The 21873-nt window shown below is 51.4% G+C and overlaps 1 protein-coding gene across 1 annotated transcript in view; it reads right to left on the bottom strand.

Moving 5' to 3' along the window:
- Positions 1–3024: 3024 nt before the first annotated feature.
- The window catches only part of SEC14L5 (SEC14 like lipid binding 5), a 35636-nt gene continuing 16787 nt past the window's right edge, over positions 3025–21873 (bottom strand). Inside the window, exons 5-15 of the mRNA XM_021698251.1 lie at positions 21603–21795; positions 18307–18419; positions 16109–16298; positions 13580–13668; positions 13418–13488; positions 11744–11915; positions 8166–8300; positions 6974–7108; positions 6199–6426; positions 5164–5342; positions 3025–3133 (exon numbers count right to left, since the gene is read on the bottom strand). Of these exons, the coding sequence (XP_021553926.1) occupies positions 3025–3133; positions 5164–5342; positions 6199–6426; positions 6974–7108; positions 8166–8300; positions 11744–11915; positions 13418–13488; positions 13580–13668; positions 16109–16298; positions 18307–18419; positions 21603–21795 (1614 nt within the window). The remainder of the gene's footprint in view (positions 3134–5163; positions 5343–6198; positions 6427–6973; positions 7109–8165; positions 8301–11743; positions 11916–13417; positions 13489–13579; positions 13669–16108; positions 16299–18306; positions 18420–21602; positions 21796–21873) is intronic.

The raw sequence follows: 21873 nt of genomic DNA, 5'->3' as shown, positions 1-21873 counted from the left end.
CTGAATGATGCTCTTCCGGATTAGTGGGTTTGCTCAGAAAATGCAAGCAGTTTCTAAAAGGGAAAGTAAGAGGGAAATTATATCCCGACACCCACTTTCCTCTGGATGCTCATGGTGCTGAGCCTTCTGTTCTATGAGAAACAGTGACAGGCGGGCATCCTCAGGAAGGAGTCTGGAGTGTTTGGTTGAGAAGCCTTAAATCATCAGGATAACCTCTGATGTTTATCATGTGCTTTCTGTGTGCTGGGCACTGGGGTTGTGGACTCTACAGCTGCTCTCACTTGTCCCACGACAACCCAGTGAATGAGGTAGGCACATCCCCATTTTACAGATGAGGAAACTGAGGCACAGGGGAGTTAAGTCACCTGCTGGAGGTTACACAGCTAGTGAAAAGGCGGCTGGGGTTTGAACCCCACCCCGTCTAAATTCTAAGACCCAACCTCCTAAACACAGCGCATGGGCAGGATCCTTTTGCGTGTGGGTTGTTTCTGTTCTGGTCACAACAGGTTAATGCACAAGAGGGAGAAAGAAACCAAGCCAAGGAGCTTCCAACCCTGGGGTCTAGGGAAATACAGAAGCCAGGAACTTGGCAGCCCTTCCTCGGATTTTTAATTTCACACCTCCCAAAGGTAGGAAAGACCTATTGATTGATGAAGCTCCAGCTTGGACCCCAGAAACCTCCAGCAAGGGAAGGGGGGACTGCGGCAGATGCCACCATGGCTGTTTGCTGTTTCTGTGACCCAGCTTCTCTTGTCCTGGGGTGATCTGCTTTCTCCTATCCCACTGCTGCTTCTGGAGGAAATGGCAATCACAGGACCCACAGCCCCTTGGCCAGTGCATCTGTAGGAACGAGCACACTACTCAACAGGGCCAGCCAGAGCATTCTGTGGGATCTGATACGGAAAGAGAATTCTCTCAACCTTAGAGATTGTGAGCCCTATGGTTGTAGGCTTGGGGCTGCTGACAGACACCTTTCCCACGAGGTGGAGGAGAGGATGAGACCAGTGTGAGAAGAGATACAGAGCTAGGAGGCCTGGGTGAGGTTGAGAGGATGAGCACATGAGCCTAAGGACACTGTGCTCCTGGATCCAGCCATACCTGCAGCAAGCAAGCCCTTAGCCATCCCAGTTACAGGACCCAGGGAATTCCCTTTGTTGTTTAAGCCAGTTTGAGCTGGAGTTTTCCCAAGGGAGAAAGAATGAGCTTTCAAGGGGAGAACTGAGGCCTGAAGCTCATCCCTTTTGTCCAGGCTGGACTGTTCACAGCAGATCCAGGTTCCAATTGTCAAGCCATGTAGAACCCCAAGTCAAGGAAAGGTTTCTCCATCCTTCCCTGGTGCTAGTCCTAGATAATTAACGTGTAGGGAGTGCCAGGGCAGCTTACCCCTGGCAGATGCTTCTAGGGCACACCTGGGTTTTAGAGGCAAGCTAGAAACTCATCTAAAGACTGGTGAAAATATCTCAGATTCCTCAGTGATAAATGTCCAGTGACATGGGAGCAATTAGCTTTGAGAACGTTTTCAGTCTCCCCCTACCTCTCTCCCTCATGTGCACACACACCTTGATGCAGGATGCAGTTTTGGATTTTGTTCCTATACCTGAGGAGCAAACAGAGATGGATGAGACTCCCTCCCTGCAGGGAGAAGGATGTCTCTGAGAAGGTATCTCCTTCCCTCTGCTCTAGGTTTGGAGGTGAGGTTGGTGTGCAAGGAAGTCCTTGCTTTCCTTGCTCCATCATGCCGAGACTGCATGGAAGCATGAACCCCATGGCTGTAAGCCTAGCCCTTGGGCAAGACGCAGTGACTCTGGGTGTTGACCAGAGATGACCCCCAGCTGTAAGCAAGGCTATGAGAGAATAGTCTGTCAATACTGAAGCTGGTTCCAGGGGTCAGATTTGCCCTAGGGTGGACAAAACAAAGTCACAACCTCCTCCTCCCCATAGGGGAGTCCTGATGCCATGTTGAGATCCTGGATCCAGCCTTACCTGAAGCAAGAACTCCTGGACTGGCCAGTTGCATGTGATGATGACTGGTTACCCTTTTGTGTGGGTCTCTGTGACTTACAACCAAAAAAAAGTCATAATTAAACAGCTCCAAGGTGGGGGGCGGTGGGGGGAAGGACCTCCAGAGGAGTTTAAAGACAGACAGAGCCATTTCATCACTGCCTGGGCCTCTCCACCCTCCTCAAGTCGGTGGTGGTCAGGTTGACTTCCTAGCCAAGTGCTGGGACAATGGATTTCAGGTCCAGCTGGGCTGCTCCCCACAGAAAGTGGAGCCTGTAACTCATATAACTGCTCACCATGCATGTCTTGGGACACAGGGCATTGCTATGGAATCAGATGCAAAAACGGTCATTTCTGCCTACCCAGCGTCCTTTCCCTCTTGTGGGGTACCCCAGTATTCCTAGAGGCAACCTGCTTATGCTTTTCAAACCAGGTGGTTGGCTTCAGGAACAGGCATGTGGTCCAGGTGGACCAATCACTGAAACCCCATCCCCATCCCCATATGGTGATTGGTCCAGATTGGACACAGGACCCTGCTGCTGGCCAATCAGTGTTCTCTTCCCTGGGAACTGTGATTGGTTCAGGGACCAGTGTGGGACCCAGGCAGGCTGATTAAACTCCGTTCTGGGAGCTTGGATGGAACTTTGGGAGACAGAGGTTCTCTTCCGCTGAGCCTAATGGTGATGGGGTCCCCTGCATGGGGAGGGCACCTGAGAAGGAGGCTATTCCAGCGAAAGCAGAGCCAGAGGTGGAGGGGATGCTGAGCCTGATGACATCCCTGAGCTCCCAGACCAGGCCGACCCAAAGGTGGCCCACCCACTCCTTGGTTTTCCTTATGTGAAGTGCAAAGGAGATCGTTCTGTCTTTGCATCCTCAAGAGTGCACGAGCTGGATCATTGCCATTGGCTCCGGATGCCCCAACTTAGTGTCCAGACACAGGGCTGCAACCCACATAGTCCCAGACCCCGTGGACACTTGCAGACATGGGAGGCAAGCGGGCTGCCCCACAGGGCTCAGTCCCAGCTATCTGGAGACCAGGGGGCTGCTGTGGGACTGGCCAGAAGAGGAGGAGGTGGTGGTGCTGAGCTGGGAGAAGCCGCTGGTGCAGGATTCCAGGCTGGACATGGAGCCCCTGGGGAGGAAAGGCGTCGCACGCACATTACCTTCTGGTGGTGACACAGCCCTGGGGCCCACACAGCAGTGGAAAAGCTGGTGATGCTGCAAATGAGGCCCCAGGGTTCTTTCCACAAGGCTGGTAACCACCCCAGGCACAGAGGGCAAGTGCAGAGGGAAAAGCAAGTGAAGTTACGGTGAGAAACGAGGCTCCACCCATTTTCCTGCCCACCGCCCCCCCAACCCCGACAAAGATCCCAGCCTGCCACATACCATTCAGGGGCTTCCTTGACCTGGAGATCTAGCATGGCCCAGAGGGTGCCAGCACCGCCAAGCCTCCTGCAGCTCCTTAGAGCTGAAGACTCTCTGCTGCCCCAGAGCTCCAGTCTGCATTCTGACAACACCCCCCTAACCCCCACCAGGTGATTTGTGTGCACACCACCTAGGTCTCAACTCCAATGTCACTTCCCAGGTAACTCCCCCATACCTCCTGCCCACCCTATGCCAGGCCCCTTGTCCTGTGCTCTGACAACACCCTGTGCTGAGACCTCTGGCACCTCCTAGCTGTGTGACCCTGGGCAAGGACCCCAGATTGGAGTACCTTCGTGGCATCCACTGCTGTTCATAATTACGTACAGGTGTGATCATGTGGCCTCATGCTCCATGATGGCAGACCCTGTGTGTCTGGTCCCCCAGGGTCCGCCCAATGCCTGCCTACTGAGGACAGCCAGGGACTAGCCCTTGACCTGGTTCTCTGTGAGCTCTTGAAGCTCAGGGCAGCAAGGTTCCCCCACATGGACCAGACCAGACAGGCTGGCAAGCAGCATCTGGCCCACCCTTCAGCCTCCACCTGCCCTCCTGGAGGCAGCAGCCCCCAGGTGCTAGTGTCTACAATGTCTGTCCCCTGCACTGGTGCCCAGTGGCCAAAACAAGCTGCTTCCCAAAGAGGAAATCACCAGCCCTCCCATGCTGTGGGGCTCTCTTTGGAGTAAAGACACTGGCCCAGTATCTCTCACATTGGGCTGCATGTGCCCTTAGGGTACTTGGAGCTCCACCTGGCATATGGATGCAGATGCGACACCCTCCTGGAGCCTCAATTTGACTCCATGGTAAAGAATATAAAGCATTATTTTTAGAAGGAAACTAACAGAGGGGCGCCTGGGTGGCTCAGCTGGTTAAGTGTCCAACTCTGGATCTCAGCTCAGGTCTTGATCTCACGGTCATGAGTTCAAGCCCCATGTTGGCCTCCACGCTGGGCGTGGAGCCTACTTAAAAAAGAAAAGAAAAACGGAAACTAACAGAGATATGTCATGAAGCAGGATGCAAAATCACATTTGTTTTTAAAAGATAAAATGTAAAGCCTTGAAGACACTGCCTGCTCCATCTCCTCACCCTCTGCTTCATTTTTGCTATCAAGTGCTTACTGTATGCCTTAGTGAAGGGCAGGCTTCCCCCAACCATTTCTTCCTGATGACAACCCCATGATGTAGGGGTTTCAGCAGTCCCTATTTAACAGATGGGGAGGCTAAGGCTCAGACACTTAAGTGGCTTACCTGAGGTCACACAGCAACCAGAGAGTGCTGGAGGTCCTAACCACTACACTTCCTGCCTCTCTGAAAGCAACACTTGGGGAGATGTATCTGCGAGACACTATTCTAGAATGTTCTAGAACAGTCCAACCCTGTTTTATGGGTTTCTAGGAGTGAGAGGAGTTCCAAATAGGAGGGCCTTGGGCTCCCCTTCCCCCAGCAGTCAATCTGGTATGTTGGGCTTCTGTCCAGAGTTTCATTTGAAGGGGAGGTTCTGCAGCTGAAGCAGCATTTGGACACAGTGTTGGATCTGATTGCTCACACAGGTGCTGAACCACTGGAGAATTTTAACAATACCAATGCTGGGGCCCCACCCCTGGATAAGCTCAAAGGCAAGTAGGGAAGATGAATCCAGTGTCCCCCAGCCCAGAAGGAAGGGGCCTCAGAAGCGCTGTGGGCCTGGCCTGGAGAGGAGGAGGGGGCCCTTCCTGCCCAGGTTCCCTACTCCAGCCCCTCCTACCTGAAGTCCTCAGACGCCAGCACCTCGTAGTAGTAGAGGAGTTTGCACTTGGGGCCAGGGCTGTGCAGGGCCGTCAGGACGTCCTCCACACCTGGGAGGCTGCAGGCCACATTGCCAGGGGGGCTGTGCATTTGCCACTGGAGCAAGTAGATGCCAGGCCACCGGGTCACATGGGAGCCCTGAAACACAGCAGTCCTGCCTGAGGCTCTGGCCCGCCTGGGGACGGACGGGAACCCCTTGCTAAACCAGCGCACCCATAAATCTTCCTTGCAGGGCCTCCGGAAGTCACCCTTGACCCCTCCGCTGTTACCCCGTATCTGTGGGGGCTGAGAGCCTCCCTCTGATCTGGTGGGAGTGGAGGCCTGGGGTGGGGCTGTGGTTGCAGGAGAACAGGTAGAGTTGGTTAAACGCCTGGATTTTGTTGGGCTTTTGTTGTGCTGCCCCAGGAGGGATTTGGGCAGAGAGCTGGCAGGTTGGTTAGAGTTGGTGGAAGGCCTGGGCGGTGAGAATGGATGTGTTAGTTGTTACAAGAGCAAGTTCAGGGAGGGCTAGGGGTGCTGGTGTTTGAGGTACAAGACAGCCTGCTGCTCAGGGACCCTGGGTGAGATCCGCTGTGCTCACTGGAGTCTGTTTGTGCAGTGTGAGTGAATGAGTGGGGCTGGTGATCTAACACTTGTGAGCCGTGGCCTGGAGGAGCGTGTGAGTAACAGGGGGGTTCATGTTCCAAGACGCATCTGAGTTCTGTCCCCAGACTTAAAGCATCTCTGCTGCATAGGTTCTGAAACTAACACATCAGAAATCACTGGGAGAGGGTGAGGGATGCAGAGTCCAGGCCTCGTGCCCAGAGGTTCTGAGTTACGCCCCTGGCATGGGATTCTGAGGCTGGGATCCTGGGGTCCCCAGAGTTCTGGATCTGTCCAGTCCTTTCTCCCTGAGTGTCCTACAGGGTCCCTGAGGTCAAGGGCCAGAACCCTGGCACACAGTGAACACTCAGTCCTGTATTATGAATGAATAAATGAACAAAGGAGTTCGAACCTGGATGCTCTCCCCTTCCCGGCAGACAAGAGGGGCTTCGACACGGCTATAATCCACACCTAGGACCCAGCCTTTGTCCATCAGCTGCCCGCCAGCCCTGGCCCCGGGCTCCTGGGGGCCAAGCTTGGGCATCTGTTTGCTGTGGTACAGGCTGAACACCACGTCCCCTCTCAGGATGTCAAAGTCCCAGGTGATGACTGACTCCCCCTCCAGGATCTCCACTGCAACCTGCATGGAGGGCGGGGCGGGAGGGGAAGGCATAGTCTGAGAGTCCCATCTGGAATCCCACCAGGAGCGGGGAGCTGGGATGGGGAGGTCAGCTGCAGTAGGTGCTGTGGGGTACCCACCTGGATCTCCAGTCCCCACTGCAGGGAGGATGGGCTGCTGAGGCCCCCAGCCTCCACTGTCTAAGAACTGCTCTGGGCAAATGGACCTGCCTCTGTCTGAAATGGCTGGGAGGTCCCACCCTGTCACAGGGTGGGTGACCCACAGCCAAGGACTGACATGAGACTACAAAAGACCTGCCCATCTGTCATGCTCTGCACAGCCCAGTGCTCCCCTCAGATCAGGCTGGGCAAGACTCGGCTGTATCGCCCCTGTGCTTACATCCATCCCCACACCGACCCTGTCCCACCTCTCCTTACAGGTTTCTCCCAAGAGCTCACCCTCAACAAATCACTGGCACAAGAACCCTCATCTCAGGCTCTGCTTCAGGGGACCCTGGCCTAAGACAACACCCCATCCCAGCGGGCCCTCCCAGGCCAGGTCCCAGCACCTCATGGGGGGCCCCTCGGAGCACGCTGGCCGACTGGTAGGTCTCTCTCCACTGCTGCAGCTGGTCCGTGTGCCCCTGCTCCTCTTCTGTCAGATAGAGGGACTTGGGGACCAGCCCTCCTTCAGGGACATTGCACTGAGGGACAAAGACAAAGGTGGCAGGCCTGGCTGACCCACAGAAGGGTGCTCTGTGACCCCTGAAACTGCACTTGTCACAGCAACCCCTTAGTGAGTAGGGTGCAGGGCTTCCATTACCTCATTTACTCTCTAGAACCACGATGCAATAGAAGCTATTATTCTTTCCTTCCGTTTCACAGAAGAGGAAAATGGAAGCTCAGAGAGGTCGGGCCACTTGCCCGAGATCACACAGCAGAAAGTGCTGAGCCTGGGCACAAACTCATGTTTATCAGGCCCCCCAGGCTCATGTCTTTTATTACCATGCTGGTCTTGGAAGCCCATTTGCTAAACATAAATCATGCATATGTATCTCAACAAGTGGAGAAAATGGGCAAGCTTGGCAAAATTCCTGGGAAATGCCTTTTTTAAATTCAGAAATCAAGTAAGCTTGGAGTTTGGTATTCTGTTAGAGAAGGGAGAGGGGCCTGCCCTCCCACAGCCAGATGAGATAAGACCGTCGTGACCCAGGGTCACCCCTTCCTGTGTCATCTCACCCCCAGGGGGAGGCAGTAGAAGGGGTCTGTGGTTGCCTCCCCTTGAAGCAGTTGGCCGGTCTTCCCACTCCATGGGGTTGTGGGTTGGGAATAAATCCCTTTGGGTACACCAGCTCCAGGGTCCAGACCACTGGGATGTTTGAGTCACCTCTCCCAGAAGCAGAGGGTGCGAAGTCAGCAGGTAAACTCTGACTGCTGCCTAGCAACATACTGAGTGGGGAATACCAAGGTAAACCTTTGACTGGCCTGGTCTCTGGGCTTCCGGAAACTTCCATCTGGATCACTATGTTTGAAAGAAACAAGGTAAGGCCCCTCCTTTGGAGAGAACTCACCTCTCTTTGGGGCAGCTTCGAAAATAAGCCCTGCCCCCCCAAAAAGAGAAAGCATGACCTCTCCAGGTACCAGCACCCACACACACAACAGAGGGCCCCACTCCAGCCTCCTTGGACCTCTGCAGCCCCGCCCCAGCAATCTCTGGCTCCTCCCGCGGCCACAGCCCAGGCCCTGCAGCCGTACACTCACCACACACTCTCCCCCGAGGAAGTCAGGGATCACTTCTTTATCCAGGTAGTCCACAAGGCCTCCGGGGCCCTGGTAATTGCTACCGCTGTAGATGAGAAACTTCTGCCTGGTGTTCTCATTGATGAAGGGGCTGATCTGAAGTGGGGGAGAGGAGACAAGATGGAACGGTGTTTTTGTTTGTTTTATATGGAGATGTAATTCACATCACAAAGAATTAACCATTTTATCTTATTGTTTTTTTAAGTTTTTATGTATTTAAATAATCTCTGCACCCAATGTGGGGCTCGAAATCATGACCCTGAGATCAAGCATCACATGCTCTTCTGTTCTTTTTTTTTTCCAAGATTTTATTTATTTATTTGAGAAAGAGTGAGAAAGTGCAAGTGCACGACTAGGGGTGGGGAGGGTGGACAGAGGGAAAAGGAGAAGCAGACTCCCCAGTGAGCAGGGAGCCCGACACAGGGTTCGATCCTAGGACCCCGAGATCATGACCCGAGCCGAAGTCAGACGCTCAACTGACTGAGCCACCGAGGAGCCCCAATGTTGCATGCTCTTCTGATTGAGCCGGCCAGGTGCCCCAGAATTAACCATTTTAAAGTGAACAGTTTGATGGCTTTTAGTTCATTTACTATGTTGTATAACTACCACTTTCCTATAATTCCAAGACTTCTCATCACCCCAAAAGGAAACCCCATTCCTTTTACACATTCATACACATCAGCGGCTCCTCGCCATGCCCCTCGCCCAGCCCCTGGCAACCACCGATCTGCTTTCTGTCTCTATGGATTTGTCTGTTCTGGACACTTCATAGAAACGGAAGCACACGACATGTGGCCTTTTGTGTCTGGCTTCTCTCACTCGGCATCATGGTTTCCAGGTTCATCCATGTCGTAGTCCTTTTTATGGCTAAATAATATTCCACTGTATGGATGATCCTGTTTTGTTTACCCCAGATGGAAAGTATTTCAATGCTGAACTCAAAGCTGCATGTCGATCCATTGTTTTTCACAACACACACACTCCCCCCCCGCACCCCCCCGCACCCCCGCCCAGTGCTGGTGTGGTATCTGACGAGGTACATAGTTGGGGCAGGAAGGAAGGACTTGATATTGGCAGGGCACCAGCCAATTCAGCAAGGAATGCCACAGGCAAAAGATGGACAGGGAACTGGGAATCCCACCTGTGTGGTCACTCTCCTTCAGCCTCCACCCCGGGAAGCAGTCACCTGCGGGCCTCGGCAACCTGGCTCCATGCCACCAGCTTCCATCTGGTGTGGCCACTGGGCAGGGGTGGGGGGCAGCAGCAGGAGATGGGAGGTGGGAACAAAGAAAGAGGCCAGGGTACTTCTTCCCCTGCCCTCTCCCACCTCAGTGCCCCTGGACACCCCCACTTCCACCCCATTCCAGCTCTTATGGGGCTCGGTAACAATGTCATTCCCTCTGCTTGTCCCTCCAGCCCCCTGGGGGTGGTCAGGCTTCACTGCAGGGGCTAGCCCCAGGGGCCTCTCCATCCTGCCCATACCTCTGCAAGGAGTTCTTTCATGTTACATCCCCATTAAGCCACTGGGGCGAATCCCACTTTTGGCCAGAACCCTAAGTGACTGGCTCCCACCACCATGCAATATACATCTTCTTACAGGTCTCCAAATAGCAAGGGAACTTCATTTTCACAAAGATCAGGATATTTCAAGATGAAAAGCTTCAGGAGCGGGCGCCTGGGTGGCTCAGTTGGTTGAGCAAATGCCTTCGGCTCAGGTCATGATCCTGGAGTCCCTGGATCGAGTCCCGCATCGGGCTCCCTGCTCGGCAGGGAGCCTGCTTCTGCCTCTGACCCTCCCCCCTCTCATGTGCTCTCTCTCTCTCATTCTCTCTGTCTCAAATAAATAAATAAAATCTTAAAAAAAAAAAAAGCTTCAGGAGCAGGTCCTACCCGTCCCTCCTACAGCTTCTGCTCCCTGGCCCAGCCCCAACAGAGCCTTGAAGTAGCCACAGGAGCTAGAGAACATTCTGCCCCAAAAGTCCGCTCACATCCTCTCCTGCTGACCATCCTCCATGGCTCCCTACTGCCCCAGGACAAAGTCCCACCTTCACCACAGCCTGGACTTGGCAAGCACTGGTCCCCAAGCATTTTCCCAGCCTCTGCCAGGGCCACTGTCCCTTTTGCTCCTTTTTGCCCCAAACATTCTGGACTGGGTTTTCAGTTTTTCAAAAAGCATCAAGTACAATCCTGCCTCCAGGCCTTTGCCCATGCTGTGTGGGTTGCCTGGCCCATCCTTCCTCCCTGCCCTTCCCTGCATGATTCCTGCTCCTTCCTAGGGTCTCAGCTACAAGTCACCTCCTCTGAGAGACCTTCCTCAGTTCTCCAATCTAAATTACCCCCTACGTCAGCCCCTATCTGACTTAGCCTCTCCAAGAACCCTGAACGTCCTCACGCCCTTGCCACAGGGAACCACGAAGTGTTTGCTTGTGTGGGGTTCTCTGCTTTATCTCTCCCCATCCCCTGACAATGGTGGGGAGACACAGTGGCTGGCTTGTTTACTTTGAATCCCCAGGGCCTGGAAGGTGCCTGGCACATAGTAGGTGCTTAGTGAAACACTGAATCCACTTAACTCTCAAATGTCTATCCTGATTGCACCTCAATTTACAGCAGTGGTTCTCCGGTTTTCTGCGGCACTGAATCCTCGGAGGGGCCTGTGGACCAGTAGCAAGGCCCCAGGGCAGTAGTTTTCAGTTGCCAGTAACAACCTGCTCATGGTTGTGAGATTGATTCAGCACACTGTGACTAGCCTATTTTTAATGGAATGGAATAGAAGAGCGAAGAGGGTGTTGTACGTAGTTAAGGTAACCATTGCTTGCTGATCTGTTCAGGTGTGTGTGTGTGTGTGTGTGTGCACGCGCGCGCATGCGTGTGTGTCTGTGTTAGGTTGTAACATAACGTGTATTTCTTACTGTGGGGTCTTGGGCAAAAAGTTTTAAAATCCCTACAGCACAGGATCCCAACACTCCTCGGAGCCAACTCACAGGAACCCTGGGAACGCTGTACAATCCTGAGTGTGACTAGTGTCCACAAAGCAGGACAATAGCTACATAAATCATGGTCTACCCATATGGTGGAATCGGATTCAGATCTAAAAAGGAATGAAATACTGATCCGTGCTACAACGTGGATGAATCTGAAATCATGATGCTCAGTGAGAGTAATCAGATGCAAAAAGCTTCGTATTGTATGATCCCACTTATGTGAAATATCTCAAATAGGCAAATCCATAGAGACAGAAAGCAGACTGACGGCTGCCAGGAGCTGGGGAGCAGGGAGGAGCAGGGCTGCTACAGGGCTTCCTTTTGTGGTGCTGATAATGTTCTGGAACTAGATGGTGGGATGGTTGCACAACCCTGTGGATCTACTAAAAACCACTGCATTCTGCACTTTGAAAGGTTGAACCTTATGGTCAATGAGTTCTAGCTCAATAAAACTGTGACTTAGAAGAAATGACATGGAACAAGCAGGCAGAGGGAACCCACCCCCCACCTCGGTCATCTCCACTGGGCAGGAGCCTGGCCCCGGGCGCCTGCTCTCACCAGCGTCCAGAGCACCGGGAAGACACGAGGGGCTCGCACGATGAGCAGCCGACCCAGAGTCTCGGGGTAATTGTCCTCCACCACCTCAATCATCCGCAGCAGGGCCTTCACCCCCGGCCGCCACAGGTGACGCATGTTGAGACCTTCCAGGTCCACCAGGCAGGTCCAAGAGCTGCAGCAGAGACGGGCCACTCACTCCTGCTTGCTCCACCACCTCCCAGGGCCTCTGACACCCTCAGAAGGTCTCAGGAGTTGGCAGACAGGAATGGATGGAGAGGCTCAGGAAGGCAGGGCTGGGGGTAGAGGGGCAGGACACTCTCATGGATCCTACCACCCCGACCCTCAGCTGGGGAGACCATGTGAGGAGGAGGTTCAGAGCCTGGCCTCTGAGGCTAGGCACCTGAATTCAAGTGTCACCTCCACCCCCGAGAGCTGTGTGACATGGACAACTTCTTCATCAAGACAGTGGCAGTGACAGCAAGAGTCCCCATCTCGAGCAGTTGTTAGGATTAAATGAGGTAGTATGTGTAAAGCTCTCCACAGGGACAGGCCATAGCACGCACTTGATAAAAGCCAGTTATTGCTACCAATTGTTGAAAGGGTACTGACTGCTAAGAGCACACACTCCAGAGCCAGATGGCCTGGATTCAAATCCCAGCTCTGCCGCCTGCTGTGTGGCCTTGGCCAAGTTCCTTAGCCTCTCTGTGCCTCCATTTCATTGGTACTAATTCATTAGGGAAATGACTGTTTTACTGCAGCGGCTAGTTCTCAGGAGCCTCTCCATCCTGCCTTTGTTCCCTTCATCCAGTCCACACCGCTGCAAGGAGTCCCTCATGACACCCTGTCATCTGAGCCATGTCGGGTGAATTCCACTTCTGATCAGGACGCTGATTGATCGATTTCTCACCCCAACCAATGTATGTCCCCTTAGGAAAGCTCCAAACAACAAAGGAACTTAATTTTCCCAAAGATCGGGCTACGTCAGGATAAAAAGCTGCAGCAGCAGGTGCTGCCTGCCCCTCCCCCCTGGGGTGTAATAAGGACAACATGAATCAGGTACTTCAGAGAGCACCTGCTGCAGAGTGTTACACACGCATTTGCGTTATCCCTCCACGGTCGTCGTTTTTGATGATGCATAAAGAAACCCTGGGACTGGTGATATTATTCCCACATTATAGATGAGCAAGCTACGGTTCAGAAAGGTTCAGTGCCACTGTAAGTACTCGTGGGAAACTGAGCTCGGGGCGAGTCGGAGAGGGACGGAGGTTACTGGATGTGCCGTGACACCTGCGAGTCCATCTGCCTGGGAGACAGAGTCAAGGTGGCACTTGGGGGTGGGGCAGAGCTGGCCTCACAAAGCAAGGTCCAGGGGGTGATGTGGCACAGGGGTTCACATCCTTGAGCCCGAAACAGACAGGAACAGGTTCAAATCTCAGCTCTGCCACTTACCCACTTAGCAGCAAGCTTGGATGAGCATCGCTCCTCTGAGCCTCCGTGTCCCCCTCCACAAAGAACAGGGACAATAATAGTCCCTGCCTCCCAGGATCGTTGTAAGAATTAAGAGAGGACATTTCTGTAAAGTACCTAGCATGCTTCCTGGCCAGCGTCTATGCCCAATGAACCTTGGCTGTTTTCACTATTTCAGGGGAATTTGCTCTTGGCTGGGGTTCTTGCCTGATGGGACGGCCAAACTGCTTTGTGTTCCCTTCACATCTCTTCTGTCCTTCCTCATTGACGGAAAGAACCTGGAAAGTAGAGAATGTGCTGGCAAACATTCACTTGGCTGCCCCACCCACAGGCAACCCGGGGATCCAGGGAGTGGGGACCCCGACTCACATGCTTCAGCAGCGCCTCTTCCCCCACGGCCTTCATCAAGCCTTTGGTGTCCATGTGGCCCAGGCGCAGAATATAGAGGGGGCGGCCGTCTTTGTAGGCAAGGCAGGCCGAGCAAAGAGAAGGGACATTATTTCAGGGGTGCTGGTGAGAGGGCAGGCCCAAACTTCTCCTCAGAGAAGGCAGTGCCAGGCTGTGGCTCAGCTTACCCCTCCTGTCCATTTATTCAAGAATGCTCTGCCTGCTCCCAAGAGGGGCTGACACCAGTTATGGCAAAAGAAGCAAAGTGTCCAAGTGTCAAAGAGACAGATTTACATCACACAGGAAACTGGCTGAGGGGCATGCGGCACTCTCTGTACGACCTCAGCAACTTTTCTGAAAACCTGTCCTAAAATTAAATGTTTATTTTAAAGCTTTTTAAAAAGAAGAGATGAACCATGTTAGGAAGGAATATGGAGAGAGTGGATAATGTTGGCTCTTAGCTTTCTGTCAACCAAAGCGAATAGGAAAAATAAGGAAGAATATACGAATACAGTTGATTCTTATTATTCATGGTAGTGATGTTTTCTAAAGTGATCTTGAACAATGACTTAGGGAACAGTGAAGCATCACTTCGAAAAAAACATGGGGTAAGGTCCCTGCGAGCCTCTAGACATAACATTTTTGTTAACTGATTGATACATAACTTTGTCCTGAATTTCTTTTTTTTTTTTTAAAGATTTTATTTATTTATTTGACAGAGAGAGAGAGAGCGAGAGCAGGAACACAAGGAGGGGGAGTGGGAGAGGGAGAAGCAGGCTTCCCGCTGAGCAGGGAGCCCGATGTGGGGCTTGATCCCAGGACCCTGGGATCATGACCTGAGCCGAAGGCAGACGCTTAACCGACTAAGCCACCCAGGTGCCCCTTTGTCCTGAATTTCTTAAATTCAGGTGCACTAGCTCAGAGGCCATGCTCATTAAGGACACTTTATTGCTAATTAAGGAGACTTTATTGGGTATATATTGTTGATACATCAACATCGAACTCACGGCCAGCAGCACCACACTCAAGCCAGGACGAAGCTTATCTAACACACATGTTTTCTCTGTGAGGCACACTGCAGCCTTCTTGTGCTCGGGAATACTAGCCAGCACTTTTGCACTTTGCCTGGGGGCCATTTTAAACAGCAAAAATCTCTCACACACACACCACACAAAAGCACAGAATTGCAAAAAGAAAAAAAAAGTAGTACTAAGTGGCCTTTAAAAAGGACTCTTGTTAACAGTATGACAGCTGAAACAAAAAGGCAGAAGGACATCTTGAGGACACGAAGATCAGACAACTGACTTTTTGCCACTCTGCCCATGGTCGTAATTGACTGCAGAAGCACCCCGAGTATTGATTTGGGGGTTACAAATAAATTTGGGTGAGTAGGCAAATTCCCAAATATGAAATCCATGAATAATGAGGATTGACTGTATATTAAAATAAAGTGCTCCAACCAGTTCTTCAGGAGAGTCAAGCACTCACCTTAATTGATATATATATGAATTTCTACATAAAGGGCATTGAAAAGCATAATGGGCACTAGAATCAAGGGCAGCTTTAAGAAACAGAGAGAAGGGGCGCCTGGGTGGCTCAGTCGTTAAGCGTCTGCCTTCGGCTCGGGTCATGATCCCAGGGTCCTGGGATCGAGTCCCGCATCGGGCTCCCTGCCCAGCGGGGAGCCTGCTTCTCCCTCTCCCACTCCCCCTGCTTGTGTTCCCTCTCTCGCTGTGTCTCTCTCTGTCAAATAAATAAATAAAATCTTTTAAAAAAAAAAAAAAGAAAAGAAACAGAGAGAAGTTATCTGTGGTGGGTTGAACAGTGTCCTCCAAAAATTCACGTGCACCCAGAACCTCTGAATGTGACCTTATTTGGAAATAGCCTGCAGATAAAATTAGTGAAGGACCTCCAGATGAAATCCTACTGAATCAGTGTGGCCCCTAAATCCAATGACTTGGGGTCTTTATAGGAAGAGGAGAGGACACAGAGAGACACCCTGAGGGAAGCCATGTGAAGACAGGCAGAGATTGGGGTGACATGACCACAAGCCAAGGAACACCTGGAGCCACCAGGAGCTGGAGGAGGCAGAGAGAGATTCTCCCCTAGAGACATTGCAGAGAGCATGGTCCCACCCACACGTTCAGTTTGGGCTTCTGCCTCCAGAACTGTAAGATACATCTCTATGGCCTTAAGCCACCCAGTTGGTGGTAATTTGCTACGGCAGCCCCCAGCCACTAATGCAAATCACGCAGCCATTATGTGTGGGGTCTCAAAGACCAAAAGCAAGGCTGAGCTAACGCTGCCACTGCGTGAGAAACGTTGCTTCCAGCCCAAATGTCTATTCCGGCACTACTTTCCTCATGGCTGGGTGAACCCCAAGGGCATCTCCAGATGCCCAGGAGAGTCAAAAGGAAAAATCATAAGAGGCTAACATGAAAAGTGGCCTTCAAAGCGCCTTTGGCAGTGACCAAAGTGTGTGCTCTGCATTATGTAGGTAAAGGGACGCACCTCTGTCCTGGTAATGCCAGCCCCCCGCATAGAATTCCTCCAGGAGGGCAGGGGGTTGCCAGGTCTGAAGGAGGAGATCCACCTGGTGCTGCTTTCTCCAGCTCAAGGACTGGCACAGCATCTCCCGGGCCTTGTCCAGGTGGAAGTCACGAGCCCGCAGGAACCGGAGAATGTGCTCATCTTTGGGAATCTGAGAGAAGAAGGAGAAAGCCCGTAGAATGGTATTCCCTAACCCAGTGGACAAAATTATGGAGAATGAGTAGCTCCTGTCTTATCTGCAAAACACTCAGCTGGGAAAAGGACCATACACTTAACCATGACGCAGTCTAGGGGTGAACTGTAGGGAAAATCTGTGAGTTTGGGCTGCCTGACGCTCCTCCCTCCTCATGTACCTCTTTTCTTTTGGGGAGCTCTTTTCCTCCCCACTCCCCAGCACCCATCCTGGTTTTAGCTGGTGTTGCCAATCAGCACTCCACTCTCATGGCCTCAGGGATGGCACAACCCAGATTTAAACCCAATTTAAATCAGAAGAATAGGTCATAAACCCCTTTCTATGCAGTGGCAAAGGTGAGCCTGCAAGCCACGGGCAGCCACGGCTCCAAGCTCAACAGGGAGGTTAAGTCTGATGGGGATGAAGCAGAGGCAAACAGATACAAGAGCTCAGGGGTCCCGACCATGTGTGAGTCCTGGTTCGGGACATCCCTGTGGCAGGTTGCATGGGCCCCTGTGCGAGGCTGAATGATGTTCCTTCAAAATTCACATCCACCCATAACCTCGGAATGGGACCTTATTTGGAAATGAGTCTATACTGATATAATTAGCTAAAATGAGGTCACAATGGAGTAGGTGGGCCCTACTCCAGGAAGGGAATTGGGACACAGACACAGGACAAACTGGGGGAAGAAGGCCATGGGATGATGATGGAGGCAGAGACTAGAGCGCCGCATCTATCAGCCAAGGACTGGCAGCAGCCACCAGAAACCAGGAGGGAGGAAGCATGGCACAGACCCTCCCTCAGAGCCTTCAGAAGGAACCAACCCTGCCCACACCTTGATTTCAGACTTCTGGCCTCCAGAACTGTGAGAATAAGTTTCTGTTTTTTCGAGCCACTCAGTTTGTGGCATTTTATTTCAGCAGCCCTAGAAAATGAATACACCCTGCTCAACAGGTATATGAGACAATAAATACTCCTCTCCTTATTTTCTGCCTTGACTCAAGCTGCATTCCTACCACACAGAACCCAGAGACTAAGTAATAGGCTGAGGTGACAGGGTAAGACCCCGCCAGCTCTCCTTCCTTCCCTTAGGCAAATAGCAACAGGCAAGGGAAACCCAGCCCCAATGAAAGCTCCCCTTTTCTGAGTGCTCATCCTGAGCCAGACACGACTCTAGGCACTTTATGTGCGTTGTCCCTTGTAATTCAGTGCAGATGGCATATGCCAGCATCATCCCCCTTTTATAGATGAGAAAACAGGGGCAGATAGGTTAATCACAGCCCAACATGAAAGTAACTCCCTGTCTGCCCCCCTGTCTCCCTTGTCCGCCCCCACCCCAGCGTGGGGAGGGGATAGGAAGGAAGGGCAAGCTCGAAGTTCTTATTCAACAGAGCCGAAGGTCAAGTCCATGCTTGGGACCTACATGCACAATGGACATTCATGTGATGGGGCTTAGAGTCTGAAGCCATTTTTGGTTGTCACAGCTGGGGGAGAAGAGCTCTTGGTATCTACTGGTGGAGGCCAGGATGCTAATCAGCACCTTGCAGTGCACAGGACAGCCCCACCCCATAAAGAACTGTCCAGCCTCAAATGTCGACAGTGCAGAGGATGAGAAAGCCCGCGATCAATGGTACGCACAGCACACATTATAGATACATGAGACAATACATAATAAAAAGGCAAAACAGGGGAGATGGGTGGGGGGATGGGGTAACTGGGTGACGGGCATTAAGGAGGGTGCTTGAAATAATGAGCACTGGGTGTTATATGCAAATGAATCACCGAATTCCACCTCTGAAATTAATAATAATAGTATATGTTAATTAAATTGAATTTAAATTAAAAAAGAAAAAAAAGAAAGCAAAATATAAGTTTCCAGGATTGCTAATTACATCAGCGTATTTACCTGGCCCTTCCTCCCCCAGTGCCTGAGGTGAGTAGCTGTCATTGAACATGCTTTCGTAGACCCCAGCTCTGTACCCACCTTGCCTTTGTGGGTCTCCTGCAGCCAGTGCCGAAGCTGGATCAGGCAGCTCTCCTGGACGGGCGTGAGATGGCCCACGTACCTCTCAATGTAGTCTGCATCCAGCTTGTCCTCTGCAGGAGAAGATGGGGGAGTTCAGGACCAGAGGGCAATACCACTCTCTTCTCCACATGGTCTACCCTTTCTGGAACCCTTGCCTTACTGTCCGCCTCGGATCTGAAACGTCGAGTACAGTGGCCCTTTCACCGAAGAACAGCCATGTGGGCTCCACATCCTCCAGTCTTGCCAAACCATTTCCAAGGTGGTTCTGAAAACTCATGGTAGGGCCAGCCTGGATCTCACTATGGCAAGTGACATGTCCTTTGACCCTCGGAAATCCAGATAATTCCCACCCCCTGGGGCTGTCCTGCCCTCTGAAGATATTAACAATATGTGCTCATTGTTTCTAGACAGGCATCATCTCAGTGAGCTCTCCCAACACGCCTGTGAGGCGGGCACACTACTGTTCTCACTTCATGGAAGACAAAACTGAGGCCAAGAGAGGTTAAGTAGCAAGTGAATGCATGTGGTGCACCCAGCATAAAAGAGATGGTCAGTAGATACAGTTCCTTTTGTCTTCCCACCTCCCAGCCCCCTTGTGGGTTTGAGGCTTTTCGTTGACAGAGCCCTGACCCCAAAATATAGCCGGGGAGCTGCACAGATCATCCCCAGTGTTCAGTCCCTGTCCTACACAATTGGGCTGTTTGGGGTCAGCATGTGCAGGCATTTAGAGGCTGGGCTCCAACATGGAGGTCCTGGTGCCCACTCTTAACTGCTGGGGTGGCAGATGCGGGCATGGTGAGGCACACCAGCGTGGGAGCATCTCAGCAGTGGGGAGGCGGTCCACAAAGAGCAGCCGCCATGAGCACAGCCCATTCTCTCTGTGCACAATTAGAAAACAAATGGAATGTGTGCACAACCAGTAGCAGGACGAACAAAAAAAGTCCAGGGCTGGAGGTCAGTAGGCATCTGGGTAAGCAGAAGCAGGAGAGATGCTGGTGGGGTGCAGTGGGGGAGCCTCAGAGTGGTCCGAAGTGAGATGGGAAGGGAGCGTGGAGAGGATGAGGGTGAAAGCACAGGCGGGGCAGGAGATACCAGCATCCTTCCGGCCTCTATGCAGCTGTCAAGGCCCCTTTCTCTTGAGCACAAAGGCCCAGTGATTCAGGGCAGGGTGGAAGGGGCATGACTCTGCCTCTCGCCAGCCATCCTGAGCACCTGCCTGCTGCTGGACAGCACAGACAGACAAGGAAGGAAAAGCCTGGTGCAAAATGAGTAGGGCACAGGGCATGACCACTGGATAATGTGCACAAGAAGGGGCAGAGGTTTTAATTTTTTAAAAATATTTTAAAAGTGCACGTACCACAGCAGCCAGCTAGTGCATACACAGTTGGTACAGAATAAATGTTTGTTGAATGAATGCATTTTGTTCTCCCTAAACACTGCCCCAGATATATTATTGGTTACATAGCATATCTCCAAGAAAGCCAAGCCCTACACTTCAGTGGCCCCAAAGGAAAGACTAGATCATCGTGAGCACTAATGCATATGGTTAAAACTGAATTCATGGGGTATGTGTAGTTTTGTGTCCTAGGGTTTTTTTTTTTAATTTAACATTAGATTGTGAACATTTCCCATGTCAACAAAAGCCTAAAATATGACAAAGGGCTAATTGCCTTCAGTACAAAGAGCTCTTACAAAGCAGTAAGAAATAAGTGGGCAAATAGGAAAATAAACAAAGTACAAGAACAGAGATTCACAAAAAAAAAGCAATACGGAGTCACTAAGCACAAGAAAATAATATTTGGCCCCACTCATCTACCAGTGGTCACTTTTTGCTTTCTGAAAGATTTTATTTATTTATTTGAGAGAGAGAGAGATGGAATGCATGAGGGGGGGTTGGGAGGGTGGAGAGGCAGAGGGAGAGGGAGAAGCAGACTCCCCTGCTGAGCATCATGACCTGAGCCAAAGGCAGACACTTAACCGACTGAGCCACCCAGGCACCCCTCAGTTTAAAACATTTAGTAACAGTCTTGTGGGGAGCCAGGGTGAGGTCAGGAATAGACACAGTTATGCACTTTTGGGGGGAACATTGATTAGTAGGACCTCTTTGTAGGCCTAATTGGTAAATCTGACAAAATTTTGGCTGCATATAACCTTTGACCCAACAATTCAACTTAAAAAATTTTATGCTACGTATATACTCATACCAATATAAAAACCACCTTAAGTAGAAAGATATACTATATTATTTATATTTTTTAACAAATGGGAAAAAATAAAATTAAAATTTAAAAACAGAAACCTAAATGTCCATCACTAGAAGTTTAGCTAAATTAACTAAAAATAATCAATAATCAATAAATGTTTATTAATAAGTAAGTTATGGTACAACCACACCATGAAATACTGCAAAGTGCTGAGACAGAAGCAATGACACAGAAAACTGTTCAAGCAACATTAAGAAGTGAAAATAAGGGCGCCTGGGTGGCTCAGTTGGTTAAGCGACTGCCTTCGGCTCAGGTCATGATCCCAGGGTCCTGGGATCGAGTCCCACATCGGGCTCCCTGCTCGGCGGGAGGCCTGCTTCTCCCTCTCCCACTCCCCCTGCTTGTGTTCCTGCTCTCGCTGTCTCTCTGTCAAATAAATAAATAAAATCTTTAAAAAAAAAAAAAAAAAAAAAAAAAAAAAGAAGTGAAAATAAGCAAAACATCCAGTAGAATGTATAACATGCTTTCACTGATTCACCATAAGTTATACACGTATGCATGCCTGTATATATGTGTATGTATGCACATATTATGTGCATATATATGCCTAGATAATTTTAGGAAATATGAACACAAAACTATTATGGCCTCGAGGGAGAAGAAAGGAGTCTTACTTCCTAATTTACATCTTCCAAGAAATTTGAATTTTTTTTTTTAACATGCATTACTCATATAATTAAAAATAGTTGAGGGGAAAAAAAAAAAAAAACAGAGAAAAGGGCAGCCCTGAGGCACCAGATCAGGTCAATTCCTGATTTAGAAATAAATCAGTTCTGGCTCTTGGGCCAGAAGGAAGACAGGGTAAAGCAGCGGGGAAGGGAGGAAGCTGAGTCATTCCAGGTCCCAGACCCGTTCCCAAGGGGACCTGAAGCAATTCTCCCCCGCATGGAGTGAGCAAACCCTAAGCAGGCTTCTGGGGACTGGGTGGCGGTGGGGACGGGTGGCCAAGGGCACAGAGCTGGCCAGCTGGCCTCCGCCACAGGGACCTACCGTCTGTAAGAACTGTCTCAGGAGCAGGGCCTGGGGCGCTGCCGGACCTGTCAGCCTCCAGGGAGCCAGGATCCCTCGGGCCAGCCTGAGAGCGGGCGTCCTCCTCTCGGACGGGGGCAGGCGTCCACCGGGGAATGTGAGAGGTGCCCTGGGAGATGAGCTCGTTCAGGTAATGCTCAATCACCTCCTTCCCCTGGAAGCCAGAGAGATCAGAGGCACGTGAGCACCAGGACAGGAGCGCGGGGGGGGGGGGGGGGGGGGGGGGGGGGGG

The sequence above is a fragment of the Neomonachus schauinslandi genome, chromosome 5 (genome assembly GCF_002201575.2).
Source record: "Neomonachus schauinslandi chromosome 5, ASM220157v2, whole genome shotgun sequence".
Lineage (NCBI taxonomy): Eukaryota > Metazoa > Chordata > Mammalia > Carnivora > Phocidae > Neomonachus > Neomonachus schauinslandi.
This window is presented reverse-complemented; position numbering and strand designations above follow the sequence as displayed.